Raw genomic sequence first — 25,472 nt, 5'->3', positions numbered from 1 at the left:
ACTGGTCATAATGCATTATAAACTCAGTGAAACAGCACATTATAACTAGCCCACCACCAGTTGCCTACAAGGTAACACTTAAGCCTACTTACAGATATATTGTGCTGTTCCACTGAGCTTATAGGCCTCATCATCCAATCTTACCTCCCTAGGACTCAGACCATAATAAATGTCTGATGCATTGAGAAGGTATTGTGTGAGGACGGCTTCCTTCTCTGTTGAGAAGACTCTGTTGTGGGCCCTGTAGCCTGGCAGTGGTGCGTCAGGGTCCTGGCTCTTCCTCTGCATGAACCTCCTCAGAGTGGTCTCTGACACGCCATGCACCTTGGCTGCACCACCACGGACAGACTGGCCTGCTAACACAGCCTCGTAGGCTAGAGGGAAGGCGTCGGGTTCATAGAGACCTCTATCGGTCTTTCGGACTCTAATCCTCGGCATCGCCGGGAAAGAACGGCAAAATACATGCATCTTACGCATCATCGTGCGTAATGCGCCGTTCGTCCCTCCCTTCCCTCCCTGGATGTTTTGCTAGCTAGCACAAAAGCTAATGATTATTTTTCAATGGAACCTTCACTGAGAGTTAGCCCACAGATTAGCCTAACAGACAAAATCCATTTGCAATCGGCACCAAATAACCACAGCAGTACAAACGGAAAACACTCAAATAGGGTATTTTTTACTTACAATGTGGAAATACACAAAAGTGGCTTCAACTCCGGCAATCTTGATCAGAACTGGGGGAAAAAAAACGTCTGATGTTTTCGTGCGAAGAGGAAGAGGGTGACGTCGCTGGATGTGACAAATTTTAAGTGTAGCATGATAGCTAGAGCAGCAGTTTAGCTAGAGTAGCTAAACTGCTATGAACTGCTTAGCCCTGAAACATGACTGTCTGTCATACCATGACAGTCATGGAACCACTTGTTCCTGGTTTGCGATTGTTTTACATTTACAACTGTAACATGTACATAAACGTTCGGATTTCAAATATAAAGTGCTGACCCTCAAGCCACGGATGTAACAAGTTGAGGCGCAACCGGTCTAAGTATCCGTATCTTCCGTAATGTTCAATAAAAAGCATTTTAATCCGATTGGTGGCCATTTTCTATATATATAATTTTTGTAATGTATCAGAGTGCAGTACACCTCCCAACCGATTGGGTCACGTAGTTGAAAGCAACGGAGAAAATTCGAAGAAAATGGCGATCGGATTAAAAAGCTTTTTATTGAACAATACGGAAGATACAGATACTTAGACAGGTTGCGCCTCAACTTGTAACATCCAGGGGGGTCAGTACTTTATATTTGAAATCTGAACGTTTATGTACATGTGACAGTTGTAAATGTAAAAAAAATCGCAAACCAGGAACAAGTGGTTCCATGACCCTTGTAACAGACAAGCGTCATGTGAACCGTGGCTAGTTAAACACATGCAGTGGTGGAAAAAGTACTCAAATGTTTTACTTAAGTAAAAGTATCAATACTGCAATGTAGAAATACTCTGTAACAAGTAAAAGTCCAGAATTCTAAATTTACTTCAGTAAAAGTACTAAAGTATTAGTATCAAATTGTACTTAAAGTAGCCAACCACAAGTAGAATGTACTCATTATGCAGTATGTCCCATTTCACAAGTTTTCAAATGTATAAAACTATTTTGAAAATAGCAGATCTACAAGCTGTAGCTCGGCTATTTTCTAAAGGCCGAAATGTATATAGGGCTGAAGTGGGTAATGTCTGTTTTGTAATAACTAGATGCTCGGCCCCGCTACGCGGGGCCTCGCGTCTAGCCCGCGGCCACGCCCACGTAGCGCCCGCGGCCACTTGGCAGCGCATATAAGTGGCGTAGCGTCATCAGGGCCAGTGGGGCCGTGGCTTGGTCAGTGAAGACCCTGTAGCGCGGATGATATGTGGCATAGAGGGGCAGATTTTAAATCTCCAGAGGAAACATCCGTGGGCTACCATTGGTTCAGCGATGTGTGCGGTCGCCCTGCGGCCCCTCCTCCTCGACCAATGTGCAGTATTGAGAGCCCTGACATCACAACATTTGGAGCGATGGGCACTGCACTCTGGTTGGTTAGGGTACACCTACTGCCCAGGTAGAACCCACTTAAAGGCTGGATGGGCAAACCCAGTTAGGACCCGCCTCGGTCCCACATAAACGTGGCTAGTAGGGGCCCAGCTAAGGGCCAGGTAGAAGCTACTTATACTCGCATGGGCATCGCAGTTAAGACCCACCTCGGCCCCACATATAATTGCCTAGGTGGGGCCCACCTAAGGGCCAGGTAGAACACACGTATGTCCACAATGACATTGCCGACATGGGGTCCATATGGTTTAGCCCACCTTGAAACCATATGGGAAGTATGCTGGCGTGCTGGCTGGAATGCAAATGCTGCATCATACCTGTAGTGTGTAGTTTGATGTTGTGTGTGTAACAGACATACCTGCAGTGTGTAGATCAATGTCCATATGAAAGTCAATGCCCAGCAATGTTGTTTTTTCTCCAGCAGAGTTTCTAGTGTCTCTATCTCTCTCTGGAAGATGTTGCACATGAGCTCTGCAGCCGCACTGAGGCGCTCCAACACAAAGACTCTGACATTAAGCTGCTTCACACAACAAACATCAGCACCACGCTGCTGTTTGTCCAAAAGACACAATATCTCCTCTCCCACCGACGTCATGTGTTCATTTATCGACAGCCGTACAAACTCCTTTTGACACATTTTACCTCGTTTATCCAGCTCTCACTGACTCTCCCCTAATACAGTGGTTCTCAACCTGTCGGTGGGGACCCCCCACAGGCCAATGTTAAAATGGTAGCACTTGTTCCTCAACATAGTGTGAATGTGCGTGCAAAGTTGACCGCAATCGGACGCTGCATTGATGATTTGTGGCATTTTGTTCTAAACGGGCCACTCCTGCAAACTTTAGATGTGAATCTTAGCCAATCGGGATGGAATATGAAAAGTTAAACAGATCCGTCTTGAGCACATGACTATAGACATCATGTGTACCGATTTGCGTGAAATGTAGATAAAATCGGAAGGAGTAATGTAAAGAAATATGTTTTACATAAGTCGGCCTCCTGGTGGCGCTATAAAAGGTAGATGTGAAAAATGCAGGGCAAAGGTTTTTCCTTGACCTGTAGAGAGTGCACATACAAAGTTTTACACAGATTGGTGCAGTTATAGGTAAAAACACATATCGGGCTGTTATAGCGCCACCATGAGGCTGATTAGAAAAATCTCAAGTGGAATTTCTTCCTGGGCATAGTGGGAATGTGGGTGCAAAGTTGCACGGAAAGTGCATGCTGTGTTCATAATTTGAGGCATTTTGGTAAAAACTGAGCAGTCCTGCAAACTTTGTAAGCCATTTTTAGCCAATCAGGATGGAATATGAAAAATCTGAAGGACACGTTTTTTTTAATGACTATAGAGATACTGTGTACCGATTTGCGTGATGTTTGGACAAAATATGTAGGAGTACTGTGGAAAAATGTGTTTTGCAAAAAGCGGCCTCCTGGTGGCACTATAACAGGGCCATGTGAAAAAAATGGGGCAGAGGTTCTGAATTGGCATCCAGGGAGTGTGTGTGCACAGTTTCGCTGCGATCAAGCCAACAATGCGGGAGATTAGCTATCCACAGACGGACGGACGGACGGACAGGGGGTGAAACATACTCTCGCGCCATGCCTTTCGGCCTGGCGGAGACAATAAAAAAACGAAAGTAAAGGAAAAGACCATTACTGCAACAAAAGTAGTCAACAAACTGTACTATATAACATTGGCCAAATTGTCAAATAATATAAGAGAGGCAAACATGTTGAAAATAGCCGATCTACAGCGCCTCTCAACGTGAGCCGTTTTGAGCTTGTAGATAAGCTATTTTCGTAATATTGACTTGTGGAACGGAGTCAAACAAAATGGGGGGGGGGGGTCCCCAGGTCAAATATGATTATTGGGGGGGGTGGCGGGGGGGGGGGCGCGGCCTGAAAAGGTTGAGAGCCACTGCCCTAGTTGGACCGAAATTATCTGAAATTACTAATATACCATAATGCAGCCTAAACGTGCGTTGCACGGGGCGGTCCTGCCATTACGTTAGTTACTGGAGTTGCTGTGGAGCTACACAGTTCTCCACAAGACACACAAGGCCACAACATACACCATGTACAATGGACTAACTGAGCAGCAATAATAACATTCGCCGCACGAACGTGCATTGTTGACAAAGTGATTGCACAGCCGCTGCAGGCATGACAGCGACGTTAGCGTTAGCTACATGCCAGCTATCACAGCTCCCTGTCCGTCGTTGCTGCGACTGAATGTGATGGCTACAGCAAGCTCTGCGATGCCATTGTCTGGAAACTGCTCCTGGCATGACACGACCAATGAGAGTGAGCGCTGTCGTTGTTGCTAAGATACGGTGGCGTCTCTGCCCCATAGCTTGTAGATCTCTCACGCATGATTGGCGTAGGCTGCGTTGCCAGGTCTGACTTTGTATAAGCGATTTTGGGCTTATTTGGGTGCACTTTTGGGCTTGTTTCCATAGACCACGGCAGTGCTTATTTCTTTCCCGTGACCGATGTGGCAAAAAAAGGTGCAAAACGAACCATCCGGAAGTAAATTGCGAGATGAAATATATAGCACTTTTTGATTATTAGAGAAGGAGACACATGTGAAGGTGGAAATTGAAATGTAGGAGATTATATAGTTTTTCATGAGCGATTTTTGTAGCAAGTTGTGAGAGAATTGGGCCACTCCTGTGGGCGGGGGGCTCAATAGAACCATTGGGGTTTGAAAGGAGACGCTCTCTGTTTGAGTGGTAGGATAATCAAAATCTACAAAGTAACTAGTAACTAACGTTTTCAAATAATAGTAGTGGAGTAAAAGTACACTACTTGCCTCTGAGATGTAGTGGAGTAGAGTAAAATTATTGGAAATTGGAAATACTCAAATTTGGACTACAGTACTTAAGAAAACTAGACCATACCCGGTCGACGCATCCGTGGGGGGATATGTGCACATGATCTGGCAACCCGGGAGGCAGTTCGTCCCATAGCTGGGCAGGCCCGTAACCATGGCGACAGTGTTTGACACAAAAACGCTAATAAGAAGCTGAGATTTGGTGAAATTGAAAAACGGGCTTCACAGTTAAGTTCAGATGGTAATGGTCAATGGCTGTGTGCAAAATCAGAGCAATTGCTCCAGCCACTGAGGAGAACCGGGTAGCTTCACCTACTCACTCACTCACTCACTCACCACTACAGACGGACAGAGGCTCCAGCCACTGAGGAGAACCGGGTAGCTTCACCTACTCACTCACTCACTCACTCACCACTACAGACGGACAGAGGTTACTAGAATTATAGTAGGATGTAGTTACATTACACCACTGGCTTGTGTGTTTCCGAACTTAGGCTAGTTTATTATGCACTTCCACCATGACAGCTATAGATAGAAAACAGCTTAAAAAATCCCCTACGTGGCACATTGTGTGCGCGGCCGCGCGCGTTCGCAGGCTGTCGGCACAGTGGACCACGAAAGACCACGTTGACAGAGAGATAAAGCAGGGACCCCCCTACTAGCTACTACAATAGGCTTTATTCACAGCAGCCATATTATGAAGACATTCACAGGTGTTGCCAATGATACTAATGAAGGCTCTGTTCCATTCTGGTCAAACATTCACAGGTGTTGCCAATGATACTAACAAGTAAGACGCGCGAACGCTGGAAGCTAACACAGCTTGACTGTACTATTTCAGCCACACTGTAAGAGTGCACTCTGGCGCACTCTGGCGGCTGCACACAGGTAGTGCAGCTGCTATATTTCAGCCAGCGCGAGCCAATGAGAGCGTGAGTCACATGGGGGCGCGGCTGCACACATACTGCACACACACAGACAGACAGAGCCACAAGCCGAGCCGAGTTTCATAGTAGGCTCCACTTGGGCGGAGGCACGGCGTCCTTCCGCGTTCGCAATGAAGGCTCTGTTCCATTCTGGTCAAACAGGGTTGCTGATATTGTGCATGTTGGCCCACTGGAAACACTCTGCTACACCAGTGGGTCTACAGTTGGGGTCCAGGGACCCCTCATGGGCTTCCAAATGGCCCCTTACAGGTGTGTAACTCATTTGGTTCCATTTTGTACACTCTCAGAGTTATGGGGGTCGTGGAAACCACTGTGCTAGACTAAATGGAACAGAGTCTTCATTAGTATCATTGGTAACACCTGTGAAGGAAGTGATAATATGGCTGCTGTGCATAGAGCCTATTCAACATTTTCATAGATGGCTTCATAGACTTGTTTGCACTATCATCAGGATAACACAAAAAGTCGCAGGGGGCTTGTTTCCATTGTGGTCCATAAATAGATTTATGTTAATGTGTATTTTCAGACATTTAGCCATTTAAACCCTCAATACTGAGTAAACTTAACCTTTGACTCTGTACTTTCACTCTTTTTCCCCTCTACACCATACTTCCTCGTAAAAAATAGCCGATCTACAACTTAAGCTAACAAAGTGTTGTGAGCTTGTAGATCAGCTATTTTGGGCGAATGCCCCCCCATCCCCTTTAATAGTATATTGTTGAGTATACTGATGCTAGCTTCTTGGTTTTCCTGTCATCATAGAATGTAGAGAGACAGTGTAGTACCTCAGTAAACTATGTCTGTGTTTACTGTCAGTCACTCTGGATAAGAGCGTATGATAAATGCCTACATTGTGAATGTGAATTGTAATTGTTGTTACTATGTCATTTAGATAATTCATACAATCTATGTGAAAACAGCTGATCTACAAGCTCAATGACTGTCGTAGACAAATAAGGAACATTAGCATCATTTGGGAATTTACTGACTTTGCCCTGTGAAATTAGTGCTGCACACACACACACACACACACACACACACACACACACATAGTTGAGTTGTTGTGCTGATGCTGCCTCTTCTTGATGCTAAACCCTCCCTCCGGAAATCTCATTTCCATTTGATTTTAGGAGTGAGCCTGGCACGATTGCCCATTCTGCAATATTGGCTGTGGGCTGGAGTTGGGCGGGAGTAATACCGTTGACTGACAACCCCATCAGCCAATGATCGTTGTTCCCCTTCAGCCAATCAGCAGTTCATTTTTACCACCTCCAGACTATGTGACGCAACGGGCCTTTTGAGACGGCCATGCCCAAAATAGGTTGCCTTATTCGGATACATGCGCGTCACTGCCCGCCCCTGCCGGTTCTCTAAATTTGTATTTTTAAATAGGCTCTGTCATGATTAATTGACCACATATATGAAGTTAAACAACTAAATTCTATCCAAACGATATCTTAAAAGTAAATTCCGTGCCTCTAAAAAGAAGTTTGAGAGCGTTTTAAAACCGAAAGTGAAGGCACTCGCAGAAACAACCATTTGTCTTTTGTCTGCTGCTCTCAGGCTGCACTCGGCTTCATTTGGGCTCACTCGAACTCGCCACCTGATTGGCCAACTGTCGCTGTCAATCACAGAACGATGAGCGACGACGCTGATAAGCTCGGTTAGTTGGTAATGCGCTAGAAACCCCCACAATGGGCGTTCAGGCCAGACTCACTCCTAAAATCAAATGGAAATGAGATTTCCGGAGGGAGGGTTTACCAGGCTAGCCTCTTCTCTCCTCCTTCTAGCTGTGTGTAAAGAAGAGAGGAGCCCCAGTCCGGTCCAGGAGGAACCACAACCTCCACATATGGAAGAGGAACATGAAGAGGGGGCTGGTGTGTCATCATTGACGTTACTACATAGGAAGACCAAATGTCACACTCTATCAGGTAAAAAAAAGCCACATCATGAAATATGTCTCCATTATAGTGGATTAACCCATTCAATCCGTACAAAATGACATATGTATATGGCTTGTGAACTAAATAAACTATAACTAACTAGCAATCATCTCAAAACTAGATGTGAAAATGTACCGCTACTTTGGTTTTGACATGGCTCTGCAGTGACCGCAGCGTGTAGCACTGGGGCAGGCAGGCAGCGGCTCCTAGCTAACAATGTTTCCTACGTCACAACGCACAACGTCACCACTATCGTTGTTTTTAAAGAGACAGATCCCAATTCACCAGGTCACAACCATTTGCGGCAAGAAAAAATAAATAAAGATGGAGAACCCATCTGCAGATGGAGCTCTGCCACCCATGCATTCATGTGATAGTGTCAACGAAAACCTCCACCTTAAAGGGGCTACACCATGAATTTAAAAAATAATAATAATATTTAATATCATATTGTTTATGTCCCTCAAACGTTTTTCAAAAGGTTTGAGCCTAAATCAAGCCTCAGATATACTCATTCCAACTAACTTCTCTCTGGCTTATAAAGCACTTTCACCTGCAATACCACATTGTCCTGTTTGGCACGGGGCGCTATTGAGCCAGTTTGTATGCATGTTATGTCCTGGTTCTGTATGGAGAAAAAAAAAAAGTTTTTTTTTTTTTTTTTGGTTAGAACTGAAAAACGGGAGGAATTGTTCCCAGACGTGACGTAGGCAGGGGGAACAAATCTGACGGACTGTTTTCAGACCAATTTACATAAAAACCACAGATAGCCTATGAAAGCCTGCATGCTCGAAGTCGGGTATTTGTTGGAACAGAAGAGAGGTGGGGGAGACCAAAAACACACAAAAATGAAGAAAAAGTTAAAATTCATGGTGTAGCCCCTTTAACTGGAAGAAAGATCAAGCAAATCCAGACTCTAGGGTGGGAGGCCGTCTGCCTTGATCGTGTTGGGCAGATGCTAGGGTTGCTGGTTAGTTTACCTAGTTTCCCAGCCAAAGAGGAAAGCTACACACCATTGGTGTTTTTTGGGCATTATTTATTTATATTATTTTCCGTTTATAAGGTTGCTGAATGATAACTACACGTTCTTTCTACTGGTGATTTCCACAGAGCACCACAAGGAGAGGTCTACAGTATCTAGAGAGATGGCCTCCAAAAGTTATTCAACGTTGTCAGAGGAACAGCGAGAGATTAGTCTTGCTTGGTCAGACTGTTAACTCCCACAATTTTCAAATGTGTCCGGTCATACAGTCTGGGACTCGGAAGCTCTTGATCATGATTTAAAATATAAATCTTAAAAATGTATCTTAAAAAGGATAAAACAAAATCATCTAAGCCAGGGGTTTTCAACCTTTTCAGGCCGCGACCCCCAAAATAATGATATTATTTCCCGTGACCCCCCACATGCACGCGCGCGCATGCGCAATTTTTTTGCGGTTCTGGGCGGATTGGGTTTGTTTTTTTCCCGTTTTTTTGTTACTTTATTTCGGGGTTAGGGTTAGGTTATTTAATTATAATAGGTTATTTGATAATTATTTATTATATTACATTAAAAATGTTTTCCTAATGTTAATAATGAAATATTTTTATCTTGAATTTAGTAAATTAACTGATAAAACATGAATTAATAATATCAAAAATATTTTGTTTAAAAAAAACTTTTTTTGTGAAATGAATGAAAAGATATTTTAAAATGTATTTTCGTGAACGGAAGTGCCAGCTTCCTCTTTCGGATTTCGGGAGGTGTAGTTCCAGACTCTATATAGCATTGGTTCTCAAAGTGGGGTCCGGGGACCCCCAGGGGTCCTTGAGGAAGTTCCAGGGTGTCCCCATCTAAATGATAGATTAGGCACCAAATGGACCCTTATGGGTCTGTAACTCTGAGAGTGTACAAATGGAACCAAATGGACCATAACGGGTCCATTTGGTTCCATTTGTACACTCTCAGAGTTAAATTGACATAGATTTTACAATATAAATTGTGGTCCAAGTGATAGAAATGCCATTAAATGGGGTCTGTAGCCTAATGCATGTCAAACTGGGGGTCCTTGAAATTAAAATGGTTGTGAATCACTGCTAGAGCTGTAAAAAAAATCTTCTCTTATGGGGGTCCCTGGCATATCTTTTGAAATGGGGGTCTGCGGGGTAATAAGTGTCAATTTGGGGGTCCTTGACATGAAAAAGTTTGAGAACCACTGCTATATAGCATTCGGAGATTGTGGAATAGTTCTCTGGCTACACAAGGCTAGCGAGAGATGGACGAGGGACATGGACTGTTTGATGCAGCCTGTAGTAATTGTACAGGATAGGTATAGTGTTTTATTTAGTGATGGTTTCAACCTGTAGTAACGTTGTACAGGATAGGTATGTATGTAGTGTTGTATTTACTGTGGTTTAAACCTGTAGTAAAGTTGTAAATTTATTTTATTTTTTATTTAACCTTTATTTAACCAGTAAAAACACGTTGACACACAGTCTCTTTTTCAAGTGGGAACTGGCCAAGATGCAACGTTAAATTTACACTAAGCTTAACATACTAATACAAAAACAAACAACAAAATAGTCATCCAAGATACATCACAAATACATAAGATAAACTCCTAATGATACACTTTACACAATAGAAAAAAGCCAATAATCAAACAAGAAATAGTAATACACACAGTGTACAACCAATACAAATAACCAAGAACCTACCGCTAGGCTAGTAAACCTCCAGACAGGTGCAGTTGTTTGTGAATAAAACTAAGGTGATTCTTTTGAAGCTTCTCAAGGGAATTAGAGCAGCCAATTTGAGTTTAGTCTGGAGATCATTCCACGACCAAGGACCAAAGAAAGAAAGACATTTTTTACCCCCCTCAGATGAAAATGAGGGTACTTCACAGCGTAACCAAGCATTTGATCTGAGATTTAAGCCATTTCTAACCATATTGAATTTGGAGGTAATGTAGTAGGGGAGCTCACCAAGAATAGCTTTATAAATGAAATTATACCAATGTTGCAGCCTGCGCATAGTCAAAGAGGACCATTCAACTGCAGCATACAGCGTGCAATGGTGAGTTCTAAAAGGAGAATTCGTTATGAATCTCAGTGCAGCATGGTACAGGGGATCCAGCTTGGCCAGTGTGGAGGCACTAGCAAACCTGTAAATATTGTCACCATAATCCAGCTGGGACAAAAACAGACCAGTGACCAGTTTTTTACGAGCGGTGCAGGCAAAACAAGCCTTCAATCTGTAGAAAAAACTTAGAGTAAATTTTAGCTTCTTACTCAAGGCATCAATATGGAATTTAAAATTTAGATGTTTGTCCAACCAGAACCCAAGGTATTTATAGCGATCAACCCACTCAATTGGGGTGCCATCTAAAGTGGAGATGCTTAAGAGGGTTGGACAGACTCGTGGAGTGAACAACATTGCCTTAGTTTTGTTACCATTTAACATCAATTTGCTTTTTTAAAATTCCTGCTGCAGTGAGATGAAATCAAAAGACAAATGTGTTACAGCCATGTCTAGCGTGGGCGCGCAGGTATACAAAACCGTGTCATCCGCGTACATATGGTACCTAGAGTACTTTGATTGACTGCAGATGTTATTTACATACAAAAGAAAAAGTAAAGGACCTAATATAGAGCCCTGGGGGACTCCCTTCTCCATGGCTACTTGATCGGACACTATGTCCCCCAATTTCACACATTGTGTGCGGCCGATCAAATAGCTGGTGAACCAGCTAGTCACATTTGGGCCCATGCCTATATTGGAAAGGATCTTTAACAGTATCGGGAGGTCAACAGTGTCAAAAGCCTTGGTTAAATCAATAAACAGGGCAGCGCATACATATGACTTTTCCCAGGCAGCCTTAATGTCATCCAAGACAGTAAGGCAAGCTGTGACAGTACTGTGTTTGGATCTGAACCCAGATTGCATGGTATTTAAGATTTGATTTTGATCCAGAAATTTATTTACTTGGGCTGATACCTGGATAGGTAGTGGATAGGTAGTGTTTTATTTACCATGATTTAAAACCTGTAGTAAAGTTAGAAAGGATAGGTATGTACTGTTTTATTTACTGGTGACCACTGCAGAGAGAGGTCTGTGCTAACAGCCAGACTCATATGTTTATAGTTATTATAAAATAAATCTGCCATGTAATTCTTTGTTGGTGGCAGATGTTGTATTATACATAACAGTGGTGGAAGTCTGGTCGTCTCCTTTATTAATATAAAAGATTAGAAAAAACAGTATGAAATGAGTAAATGTGTTTCGATGTTATTCCTGTGTTTCATGAAGCCTGATTTATACCTCAGGTACTAATATGGTGTACCCCACCGAAGAACATAAAACTTTATCTATAACATCATTGTGTATCTCTTAAATGGTGACAAGGAAGTGCAACAGTCTCATAATCAATCAAAGCCACAGTAATACATAATTATGTTCAGCACAGGCCATCTAGTTGTGAATGTTGTGCAGGTTAAACCTGATTTACATTCAATGAATGGTTTCTGCTCTATTTGTCGTATTTCTATAGCAGCTGAGTGCTGACAGTGGCCAAATTCTGTGTAATAATAAATAAAAAGTTGTTGGTGTGCTCCTCCACCTCTGAACAAAGTTAGGAGACATCTGCAGTCTGACGGAGCTGCAGATGTAGGGATGCATTATACTGATGGGAAAAAAAATACTTCTATACGTTTTGGTTTGACAGTGATATAAATCACAGTATTTCTGTTCAAAATAAAAAGCTGGTTCATCTTGAATAACCTCATATGGAGCTGAGTGGGGAAATGGCAAAATGGTATGAAAGTTTGTCTTTGTTGGTAACTTCCCAACGTATGGGGCTAATTCAAATTTGTGATTTAAAAATGACTACTTGCTAGATTGCATTTTTATTGTGAGATTAGATTATTATATTCTTTCATTTCCATGTTAGTGTTTATAATTGTAAGATGAACATTCTGGTTCATAATATGAATACATTGTCTGGTTCAGTTTCATACAGAAGTCTTAGGCTGTTAACAGACTAAATATCTATGTATTGAATATTATGTAGTCCCTATTGTCCAGCATCAATGAAGACGTACTGGTAAAAAGTAATCTGGCATCACTGGCCAGTCTTTGAAAACACTTCTTTACAATCCCTGTTCCCTCTGTTTCATATGCAACATTCATCCTCAACCCATGATGCATTAAAGTCCTTATTCATGTCACATGCTCACATCCAAAGCCCTTATTATTAAAATCCTTATTCATGGCACATCAAAGTCCTTAATCATGTTACCTCATAGTCCTTATTATTAATGTCCTTATTCATGTTGTATCAAAGTCCTTATTAATTTCACATCATAGTCATTATTAAAGTCCTCATTCATGTCACATCAAAGTCCTTATTATTAAAGTCCTCATTCATGTCACATCAAAGTCCTTATTATTAAAGTCCTCATTCATGTCACATCAAAGTCCTTATTGTTAAAGTCCTCATTCATGTCACATCAAAGTCCTTATTAGTAAAGTCCTTATTCATGTCACATCAAAGTCCTTGTTTTTAAAGTCTTTATTCTATTCCTTCATTCCAGACCAGTGTGTGGAGTCCAGCCTGGAGGTGAAGATGAGTTCTCCGGCCAGGACTGTTTCTATTAATCAGGAACCTGAAGACCACCTTAAACAAGAACCTCAAGACCACCTGGATTTCAGTAAGTTTCAAGCTCTCTTTATATTCTGTTGTAGAGCTATTCCCGGTGCTGAAAGTGGGCCAGTAATTAGGGTGTAAAGATATCCGGAAATTAATCTGTATTTGATTTTAACATTAACAATGTGATTACTTTTGACGAGCGTCTATACGAACACAATTGGCCCGTGTTCGAGGGAAGCCAAATGGGGAGGGTGATCACTGCACGTACTCCTTGCAGGCTGTGGCGGCATCTATTAGCAGGGAGTGTTGGGTGGGAGGAGAAGGACGGAGGCTCTACATCCTTCCGGTGGGGGCTCCTCACTGGCGGTTGAGACAGTAGGAGGACAGTATCAGATTTCCTGATGAAGATCTGACTGCTGGAACAATTTAGAGCGTCATGAATATAGCGGAGCTTTTTTACCCAGTTTGCTCACTTTTTTCCTTATAGTTGAAATGTTGTTTGTCCTGCACCTGGGCACTGAAGTAGATGTGTGTGCACTAGCTTTTCATAAAGCAGAGGCACTGAATGAAAAGATGTAAAGTTCAAACCTTTAATGGTCTCTCATTGAAACTTTTTTCCTAGACTTCCCACTCTTCCCTGTGTGTAAAGGGGAGGTTTCCCTTGAACAGCAGAAGAGGAGCTCCAGTCTGGTTCAGGAGGAACCAGAACCTCTACAGATTAAAGAGGAACAGGAGGAGCTACTTCAAAGACCAGATGGGTCAACACAGACATTACTAACAATGAAAAGTGATGATGATGAAAACAGAGAGACGGAGCCTGTAGCCAGCACCTCAACGGAACACATGAAAACACAAGCTTATGTAAAGAACTGGGTAGCATCACAACCAACTAGTGCTGACCATCTCCTCTCTTCACACTGTTCTGAATCTGACACTGAAGACAGTGACGACTGGGAGGAGAGCAGGGAAGGTCAGTCAGCTTTAAACACTCAAAATAATGAAAGAAAAATATTGTTATTGAGCCACAAGTTGTCCCAGGATCTGAAATCATCAAAACAAACTTACTCCATGAGTAGTCACACAGGGAAGAAAAGCTTTAGTTGTACAGAGTGTGGCAAAATGTTTAATCGAAAGGATCATCTGAAGGGTCACATAAAGATTCATATGGGGGAAAGGCCCCATAAAGGGGAAAGGCCCTTTGCTTGTACTGTTTGTGGTAAAGAGTGTAGTCAAAGAGGTGATCTAAACAAACACATGAGGACTCATACAGGCGAAAAACCCTTTGTTTGTACAGTTTGTGGTAAAGGCTGTGTTAGCTCAAGTAATCTAAAATTACACATGAGGACTCATACAGGTGAAAAGCCCTTTGATTGCACAGTTTGTGGTAAAGGCTTTGGTCGGATGGCTCATCTAAAAGCACACATGAGGACTCATACGGGTGAAAAGCCCTTTACCTGCACAGTTTGTCAACAAAGTTTCACTCAAGATGTTGCTCTAAAATCACACATGAGGACTCATACAGGTGAAAGGCCTTTTGCTTGTACAGTTTGTGAACAAAGTTTTAGTCACAGTGTTAGTCTAAAAAAACACTTTAGGACTCATACAGGTGAAAAGGCCTTTACTTGTACAGTTTGTCAACAAAGTTTCAGTCAAAATGCTGGTCTAAAATCACACATGAGGACTCATACAGGGGAAAAGCCATTTGCTTGTACTGTTTGTGAACAAAGATTCAGTTGTAGTAGTAATCTAAAATCACACATGAGGATTCATACAGGTGAAAAGCCCTTTGCTTGTGTGGTGTGTGGTAAAAACTTTGCTGAAACGTCTAATCTAAAAAGACACATGAGGACTCATACAGGGGAAAACACCCTTTAGTTGAAGTTGGTGTCAGATGCTTTGATCAAAATGCACCTGTGAAGATAATGAGGATTCATACAGGGAAGAAGTTGTTATAAGCTGGGAGGGAATTCATAAAAATTGTGCACTTGGTGACAAGTTTCAGATTTTTGGCATGGTGTTAGGTATGAGCATGAGGTTTTCAAAAACTATGGCAAATGACTCGCCCCCTAGTGGTCCGTTTGCAATAACTATTAGATAGGTATAGGTATGATTGGAACCCCAAATAATTGATAGAAAATATTTTGCAATGGATTCTGTTACTATTGGGCATGCTAAAAAGCATACAAAAAAATCTAGGAAAATCTAACTTGTGGAAAGGCATCATTTCTGAGATGGAACCCTAGGTTTCAGGGCTCAATGTATGTGACTGTCAGAATTTGGCAATAACTAATTAACTGATGGTAATTTTACTGATTCAATCTCAGACAATATCAACATAACTGAATAAAATGAACTATTAGTTTCTCTCTTCATTATCATTATCTTGCGTATGGATCTTATTTTTGTATTAACCCATCAAGACCCGGAAAGCATCTGTGTGTCATTTTTAGATTTATTTGGCTTTTCAAAGCGAACATTTTTTTTAAGCGAACATTTGTAACTCAAATCTTTGCTTCTGGGGATTCTACGAATGTCTTCTAAATCCTGTCAGTGTCTGTCAGGATGTATGAAAATCATATATACTAAATACCTTATGATCGTGCGATAAACTTTTTGTAGACACACAGGGTAGCTGGGTGAGTGGCCCAGAGATGACAGTTTCAATCGGCGACATTCCATTTTGCAGTAGTCGCGGTTTCTGTTAAACAGCGTTCAGCGAGGAGAAAAACAACTCCGAGATAACGGCGGATTAGGGGAAGCTTTAGAGCGCCGGTGGATGGGAACGAAAATCTCCGGATATTATTATATTATATTATTATTATTATTATTATTTAGGTTCGCGTAGAACTACGCGATTGGCACGCTCACTTTTTTTGCAATAATGCAAAAACAGAAGTATTTGTTTGCATTTGCACCCCTCCCCCCTATATATTTTCATAATAAAAAAGTGCAATATATCGTATCGATATCATGAGCCCAATATCGTGTATCGTATCGTGAAATTAGTGTCCCACCCCTACCTTGTTCTTAAACTGGTAATACAGAGTATTCTAGTTGCAGCCTGAATACTGTATTTGCATTCACTATATGTCTATGGGTGAATGTATGACAACAGGAGCAGTTGATTGTAATATTTCAGGATCAATAAAGTATCAATCTACAGATATATATGGATGGATCTATATATCCATCTATGGATAGATCTATATATCCATACTGTCCATCTCTTGTATGTATCTTGTAAGCAGGGCCAGACTAACACATGGACTTACAGGGCTGCAGTCTGGGCCATGAGGTTCTGGGAGTGTCCAGGTCGTCTCCACTCCTAGAACAACAGTGTTTATTTTACAACACAATGTTCTAAAATAGTGAAAGTAGCAGATCTACAAGCCAGTGTGAAGTATTGTGGGAGCTTGTCGATCACTATTTAATGTACAGCCTAAGTGGTTAATTCATGATCATGTACCCCTTCCTAGGAAAGTAGTGGAGTCCAAAGTGAAAGACATTAGTAAAGTACAGACCCCCCCACTTTATTTTTTACTTACATACATTACTCAAGTAAATGTACTTACTTACTGGCCACCCCTGGTTAAATAGAAACCATATACTGGGTTATGTCCTGTCTCAATGACTTGTTACTTTTGTTTACTAACTAATAATAATAAAACAACTATTATTATTAAGGTATTATAGTGTAATTTGTAATTTCACATTTGATACAAACACAATATACAAAAAAAGCCTTTAATGACAGTTTGCAATGTTCTGGCAAAACTCCATCAAATCCATCTCCAGTATAAACACTAATATATACAGTATACTTTTTTTTTTTTTTACAATACAAATGTATAACCCCTAAGGTTGTGCAGTGTTGCGGTTTTACAGTTTAATACGATTAATTACTGTTCTAATACGTCAGCCAAACCGTGTCACGTGACATATGCGCTGTGCGCTCTGTCATGTGATTATTGAAGCCGTAGAGAGAATGGCAGCGCACCAAATAACCTGGTCTCAAAAAGTAATGTGACACCCCCAATATGGGAACACTTTGGATTTCTACTACGGTTGGGTGATGAGCCAAAATATTCCTATCGGCCACTGTGAGCCCAAAAAACGCCAATATTCTTCTGGCTACACATACGTCATGTCCCAGTATGAGCGAATAGGGGAAGGGGATCAACGCCACATGATTCCTTGTTTGACCCGGCAAAACACACCGAACACACTGAAAGGAAACTAACTGCTTTAATTTGATCCTTTAGCAATAGCAGCCTGTCTAAATGGTCATTTTGTCAAATGTTGGCTGGAAACGTAACGTTGCTTTGTTTGAATGGGTTGGCCCATTAAATGGATAACTTGATTATGCGTTCATTGCAGACTACTGTGTATTGGGAAAAGGTTTAAAATCTTGGAAACCGCACAACCTTAATACCCCCCTACGCTCGCACACACACACGCGCACGCACGCACGTACGCACGCGCACACACACACACACACACACACACACACACACACACACACACACACACACACACACACACACACACACACACACACACACACACACACACACACACACACACACACACACAAGAACAACCTTGGTGCTATGGGTTAAATAAACTGTTTAAACGTCCAAAAGTCCAAAACCATTACTTTTCAGGAAATAGAGAAAAAAAAAGACGTTTTGGATTGAATGTAGTTATTTAGTCACAAGCTGTTGTTAATAATTTTTAATTGGTTCAATGCTTATAAAACCCACAGACACACAGCTTTCACTTTTAAAATGTTTCAAAAGTAGCAAAAACAGCCGACCTACAACCTGCAGTCTGGAGAGACACTGCTTTGTGTAATTGATGTCAAACACATTTTTAATTGTGAAACTAACACATTAACATAAATAAATCAATCAATCCACATTTCCCAAACGGCAGCTGTATATTTTTTAACTGTCATTTATTAATTAAATCATTAACTGGCACATAAAGCATTGGCTGAAATTGTCTTTTTTAACTGTTAATTATAAATGAATGGAACACTTTACTGACCCCTCCTCACTGACAGCTAGCCATTCATAGGTTGTCTGGATTGTTGACTATGAAGCCGAGCTGACATCTCTCAGCTCCCACCTCCACCTCTGTTTCTGACATGTTTGCACTTTCACCTGGTTCATCATTGATTGTAATAACATGGCTTGTCTCGCTTTCTTTTATGGGCTTTTTTTGTGTTCTTGAACCTGTGAAATATAAGGAAATACAGTACTTGACTCCCTTGTTTTAAGGTGATTCCATCTTGCTGTCAAGAAGTCTTTGTTGTTAGTTCCACTCAGTGCGAGATGGACCTCAACAGGATTCCTTCCTGACCATTGCTTGACCTGGGAGGATTTATAAAACTCAGGAGAATTCTTTCCACTCGGGAGGCTCTGTGAATCGTTTTAGTTTCATTCTGTCTGATCAGAAGCAGGGATAAAACACATCCCCCAGGCAATAAAGAAATACAGACCAGAAGGGTCCGTATTAAAAAGCAGAGGGATGGATTCCCCCCTCATCCTCCCCCCAACACATAGAACCCTATAGGGTTTAAGTGGTTTATAGAACCATTCAAATAAATGGTTCTTTCCAGAACCTTTCTGGAACCAACAGTGGTTCTTCTATGGAGGAGGAGGAGGAGGAGGTCAGTATTAACACTTGAAGAAAAGACAGACGATGCAGCTGAACAGAAGCCACAGTGAGTGAGATACACAAGCTGAGCCGCTGATGTCTCCACCTGTTCCTGGTCCTGGAGAGAGAGAGAGAGAGAGAGAGAGAGAGAGAGGGGGGGGGGGGGGGGAGAGGGGAGAGAGAGAATGGGGGAGAAAGAGGAGAGAGGTGGGAGATAAATTGAGATAAGAAGAGTGTTATGGTGAGTGAGGAATTGGACACAAACACATAAGAACAGTCAACCACTCAAAGTGTTTAATGACCAACAAAGGTCTAGGCAAACAGGGCAAAAATACTATATAAATCCAGGTACAGAATCCTGATAAACACTCAGCAAAACTACAGAAGGCTTAAAGCCACACTAGTACCTAGTAATCAGATCAGAACATCTAACAGAGTGGGCGGAGGGAGACTGGGGTACTACACCAGGGAACAGGACAGAACTGACAGGAAACAGGACAGAACTGTCAGGGAACAGGACAGAACTGGCAGGAAACAGGACAGAACTGGCAGGAAATAGGACAGAACTGGCAAGGAACAGGGCAGAACTGGCAGGGAACAGGACAGAACTGGCAGGGAACATGGCAGAACTGGCAGGGAACAGGGCATAGCTGGCAGGGAACAGGGCAGAACTGGCAGGGAACAGGACAGAACTGGCAGGGAACCGGACAGAACTGGCAGGGAACCGGACAGAACTGGCAGGGAACAGGACAACTGGCAGGGAGCAGGGCAGAACAGAACAAACAGGACAAGAGCACTATAGAGGGAAGGGCAAAACGCTGGACTAGCTCAACTTGGTAGGGCAAAACCAGGACGATAGTGCAGGAGTGGCTCAGGGCAGAGTAGGGTGGAAAAGGACTGAGGAAACTGACCAAGTACAGGGAGACGGACTGAGGAGGCAGGGAAGATGTGACGAGAAACGGGCAGAAAAAAGACCAGAGAGAAAGATCATGAAAAAAACACACAGCAGTGGTGGAAAAAGTACTCAAATTCTTTACTTAAGTAAAAGATAATATAGAAGTACTCTGTTACAAGTAAAATTCCAGAATTTACCTGAGTAAAAGTACAAAAGTATTGGCATCAACATGTACTTCAAGTACCACAAGTAAAAGCACTAAAATGTTTGAAAATAGCAGATGTACAAGCTCACAACGCGTTGCGATGTGACACATTGTGAGCTTGTAGATCTGCTATTTTCAAATAGCCTAGGTATAAAATAGGGCTAAAGTGGTTAATGTATGTTTCATAATATCATAATTTATATCAGAAAGGGTAATAACTAAAGTTTTCAAATAATTGTATTTGAGTAAAAGTACAATTTTTGCCTCTGAGATGTAGTGGAGTAGAAGTAAAAGTATAGACAATGGGAAATACTCCAGTAAAGTAAAACAAATCCTCAAAAGTGTACTACAGTACTTGAGTAAATTACTTACTTAGTTACTTTACACCACTGGCACACAGGCATCAAATACACACACACGCACACACACACGCACACGCACACACGCACACACGCACGCGCACACGCGCACGCGCACACACACACACACACACACACACACACACACACACACACACACACACACACACACACGAGGACGTGCACATTAAAACAGAACAGAGTGAGACTCACAGCCAACAGGCAACATAATCACAGCCAACAGGCAGCACGCAGACCAATAGACAAACAGATTAACTGACAAACAGGCAGGCAAGCAGACACAAAGAGAGGCTAACAGGCTGGTTGGCAGAACAACTGAACCCGTGTCCCAGAGTGGGACGGTGGGAACTTAGGGGATCTAACAGAGTGGGGAAACAGAGAGCTTGGGAAGTGAGAACCAGATGGTTATCAGATGGACCAAAAAGGGTACTGGAGGGCTGGAAAACAGGAGGGCACATAATAATAATAATAATAATAATAATAATAATAATAATAATAATAATAATAATAATAATAATAACAAGGGTAATAATAATAATAATAATAATAATAAACTTTATTTGTATAGCACCTTTCATGACATGAAATGCAGCTCAAACTGCTTTACAGAGCAAGAATACAATTACAATTAGCCTACAACTAATTTAATAATAAAGCAAAAAAGAAAAGCAAAAGCATAAAACAACATTAAAATAATAGCAAAAGGCTGTGAATCAGGCAATACAGTGAGGACATGGATAACAACACAGAAATGTTAAAATCAACCAAAAAAATCAACTAAAAGCAAGAGTGAAGAAGTATGGTCTTGAGCCATGCTTTAAAGCTATCCACAGAGGCTGCCTGTCTTGTAATTGTAAAGGTGTAATGGGAGTTTATTCCACACTGTTGGCCCGTAGAAGCAGAATGCTGCTTCACCGTGTGCTTCACATCAGTCAGGGTTAACCCATTAATACCTGGAACGCATCTGTGTCACTTTAGATTTCTTTGGCCATTCAAAAATAGCAGATCTACAAGCTCATAGCGCGGCACTCGGTGCCACGCTATGAGCTTGTAGATCTGCTATTTTTGAAAAAAATAGCTGATCAGGTCTTAATGGGTTAAGAACAGAGCTATTGACATGAATAGGAACAGGGCTGGAGACAGGGCTGGGAACAGGGCTAAGCGGGTGCAATACGTTAGTCCGACAGCGCATTCCTCCGACAGCGCAGTGCTCCGACATTAAACAGTAAACCCGAACCAAACCCGCACCCTAACCCTAACCGCACGCGGATGCCACATAGTCGGAGAAAAGGTCTGTCGGATTAACGCATGCCTCCCGGGCTAAGCAAGGGACTAGAAAGGGGGCAAGGTACAGGGCTAGGATCAGGGCTAGAGACATGGCTAGGAACGAGGCTTGGAAATGGGCTGGGAACAAACTGTGGGTCAGGGGCTGGAGACCGGCCTCAGTAGCACAGAGCAGGGACCAGGCAACTGAAGTAACTGGACTGCAAGAGCCCAGGCAGGGCATTGGCGAGGCCAGCCAATAGGCTCTATTCACAGCAGCCATATTATGAAGACATTCACAGGTGTTACCAATGATACTAATGAAGGCTCTGTTCCATTCAGGTCAAACAGAGTCAGGGTGCTGATGTTGTGCATGTTGGCCCACTGGAAACACTCTGTTACACCAGTGGGTCTACAGTTGGGGTCCAGGGACCCTCATGGGCTTCCAAAAGGCCCCTTACGGGTGTGTAACTCTGAGAGTGTACAAATGGAACCAAATTTGTCCATTTGTACACTCTCAGAGTTATGGGGGTCGTGGAAACCACTGTGCTACACTAAAAGGAACAGAGCCTTCATTAGTATCATTGGTAACACCTGTGAAGGAAGTGATAATATGGCTGCTGTGAATAGAGCCTATGACACACTGAGCAGGACTGGGGGAATGTCGGCGGCGATGCTGACAAGGCACCGGGCACGGCAGGCAAAAATGTTGCCGAATATCGCCGCCTTCTCCTGGCAGGCCCCCTGTTTGTTTCCCACACAAAGGACCAAGCGAGACCCTTTGAATGGGTCTAAGGCTGGAGGCGGTTCAGGATAAGAGGGTGCGTAGTCAGGACAGACGGGACAGACAGATTCAGCTAACATAGGAACAGAATGGGTAGGTAGCGGGGCTAGTGGGCGTAGGACTGGCATGCTGGAGGTTCAGAAACCCAACCCTAATGGGCTAGCACGCAGACTGGGCGCTAGCATCCATTATAACAGCTACAAGAGCAGAGAGGAAGACACCAGAACTACCATAATTACAAGACTAATAAGAACATACAGAGCAACAGAAACTAAACCAAGGGGGGTCACATCAAGTAGTATCCCTCAGTATTAAATCAGGCTTAAGTAAATTAAAGCCTGACTTTTGTTGTTTTGTAGGACTGTGTGACTGAATTCTGGTTATGAACATTTCCACACTTCCACCTGTGCTCCTGCAAAGCTTCAGTTCATGGGGTGTGAGTGACATCTGGTGGCCATTATTTCTATTGTAGCACTTTGAAATTTTCACAAAATAATGTAAAGTACATTATAAATAAAATCCATTATTATTATTATTATTATTATTATTATTATTATGAGGTACTGACTGTGCTTTGCTGTAACAATATTGCTGGGGAGCAGGCTGTGTTCAGTAATGGTTTGATATTGAGTTAACAGCCAGGGTTGATCAAACCCTGACTTACGTCCCAGTAGCTAGGTCAGTCCTCTTAGGGAAAGATTCTGTTTGATGGTTGCTTTCCTCATCCTGTTGTGCAATCTGTTAGTAGAATAACTTACTATAGAGACTGGCATTCTCGATGTCCAGTCTGTTAGTAGAGTAACTTACTATAGAGACTGGCATTCTCGATGTCCAGTCTGTTTAGCCTGGCGTAGCTAGAGTGCAATTATTTTTTGCACTCGCAGATTCGTCTGGTCCCAGGCTACAGTCTGTTAGTAGAGTAACTTACTATAGAGACTGGCATTCTGGATGTCCAGTCTGTTAGTAGAGTAACTTACTATAGAGACTGGCATTCTGGATGCCCAGTCTGTTAGTAGAGTAACTTACTATAGAGACTGGCATTCTGGATGTCCAGTCTGTTAGTAGAGTAACTTACTATAGAGACTGGCATTCTGGGTGTGTTAGTAGAGTAACTTACTATAGAGACTGGCATTCTGGATATCCAGTCTGTTAGTAGAGTAACTTACTATAGAGACTGGCATTCTGGGTGTGTTAGTAGAGTAACTTACTATAGAGACTGGCATTCTGGATATCCAGTCTGTTAGTAGAGTAACTTACTATAGAGGAAGAGACTGGCATTCTGGATGTCCAGTCTGTTAGTAGAGTAACTTACTATAGAGGAAGAGACTGGCATTCTGTATGCCCAGTCTGTTAGTAGAGTAACTTACTATAGAGGAAGAGACTGGCATTCTGGATGCCCAGTCTGTTAGTACAGTAACTTACTATAGAGGAAGAGACTGGCATTCTGGATGCCCAGTCTGTTAGTAGAGTAACTTACTATAGAGGAAGAGACTGGCATTCTGGATGCCCAGTCTGTTCGTGGCCACGCAGGTGTAGTTCCCATAATCCTCCTGGGTGACATTGGCGATGGTCAGGACGGAGGAGGTACCGAGGGTCTGGATGTTGATGGCCTGACTGTTGGATATTCTGGACAGGAGAGAGAGAGAGAGAGAGAGAGAAAAAGCAATAAGAACCGTAAAGAAAAACATGAGATGCAAGCATCAAATATATCTACTGTTGCACACACGGAAAGGTGCTAATCGGGATTTGAAGAAGGGCAGCTAGAGTTTATGCTGACACACAGTACACTGACATACACTATAGCCTGAGACAGAGAATTAGCATAAAAAGGGAAATGTAAAGCATAATGTTGGCACATAGGGAGTTGGCAGAGAGATAAAATGGCAAGGGCCTGAGTACAGCGGAACAGAAAGAGTGTATATGTACGACGTGCAGAGGAGGAGAGAGAGAGAGAGTGTATCCGTGCGGTGGAAGAGAGAGTCTGTACGTATGTATGTGCTAGATGTTTTTGTAAGGGAGGATAACTGTGCCGGTTTTCCGTCAGTATCCCTATGTAGTCTCGCGTAGCCAGACAACTATTCCACAATCTCCGAATGCTATATAGAGTCTGGAACTACACCTCCCGAAATCCGAGAGAGGATGCTAGCATTTCCGTTCACGAAAAATAAATAAAAGTGCAGTGTGGCCGTGCCCTAACAGAGTATTTCCACATTGCAGTATACGATACGATAATACGATACGATAATACTTTATTGTCAGTTTGCACTGAAATTTGTCTTGCGACCCAGAAACAGCCATGTATGCAACATATAACAGTACACACATTTGACATGACACAAGAAAACAACAAAATACAAATACATACATAAAGACATGCAAAGACAAGAGCAATGTCCACCACTCAGCCTACCCCTGGCTTATAACTCCTGATTAAGCCTCAATGTCGTCTGATGGACAAAGGACCTCTTCAGTTTGACCTTATTGTATGTAGGAACACTGTATCTCCTTCCTGAAGGCAGCAACCTATATTCTCCATACAAAGCATGGCTAGTGTTTGAAGTGATATTCCTTGCCAACCTTATCATACTGTTATCATACGTAGATGTATAGAGCCTCTGAAGTGGTTGTCCAACAATCTTTGAACAAATGTTCACTTGTTGCAGCAGTTGTGACTTTAAAGCTACAGACAGACATCCATACCAGGTGGTACTACAGTACTGCAGGACACTCATAATAACAGAAGTGAAAAACAAAAGAAGAATCTGTCTACTAGCACCAAAAGATCTCAGACGGCGAAGGAAATAGACTCTTTGTTTTGTCTTCTTACCCACTGATTCAATCTGGTCT

At 42.4% G+C, this 25,472-nt stretch overlaps 2 protein-coding genes across 2 annotated transcripts in view; one reads left to right on the top strand and one right to left on the bottom strand.

The window, feature by feature from the left end:
* Positions 1 to 7,505: 7,505 nt before the first annotated feature.
* Positions 7,506 to 16,190, top strand: LOC311044463 (uncharacterized protein; the record flags this gene model as incomplete). Its single annotated transcript, XM_084056070.1, has 5 exons — positions 7,506 to 7,530; positions 7,658 to 7,798; positions 13,382 to 13,498; positions 14,060 to 14,509; positions 16,147 to 16,190. 5 exons carry the CDS (start codon positions 7,506 to 7,508, stop codon positions 16,188 to 16,190), a joined length of 777 nt encoding a protein of 258 aa, XP_083912196.1.
* A 977-nt stretch (positions 16,191 to 17,167) lies between these two features.
* The window catches only part of LOC311051928 (limbic system-associated membrane protein-like), a 184,202-nt gene continuing 175,897 nt past the window's right edge, over positions 17,168 to 25,472 (bottom strand). Inside the window, exons 7-8 of the mRNA XM_084066656.1 lie at positions 24,103 to 24,251; positions 17,168 to 19,216 (exon numbers count right to left, since the gene is read on the bottom strand). Coding sequence (XP_083922782.1) covers positions 19,119 to 19,216; positions 24,103 to 24,251 — 247 coding nt within the window. The 3' untranslated portion in view covers positions 17,168 to 19,118. The remainder of the gene's footprint in view (positions 19,217 to 24,102; positions 24,252 to 25,472) is intronic.

Source organism: Gymnoscopelus microlampas (assembly GCF_963454915.1).
Source record: "Gymnoscopelus microlampas genome assembly, chromosome: 1".
Lineage (NCBI taxonomy): Eukaryota > Metazoa > Chordata > Actinopteri > Myctophiformes > Myctophidae > Gymnoscopelus > Gymnoscopelus microlampas.
The sequence above is the reverse complement of the archived record's forward strand: the minus strand, read 5'-3'. Positions and strand labels throughout refer to the sequence as shown.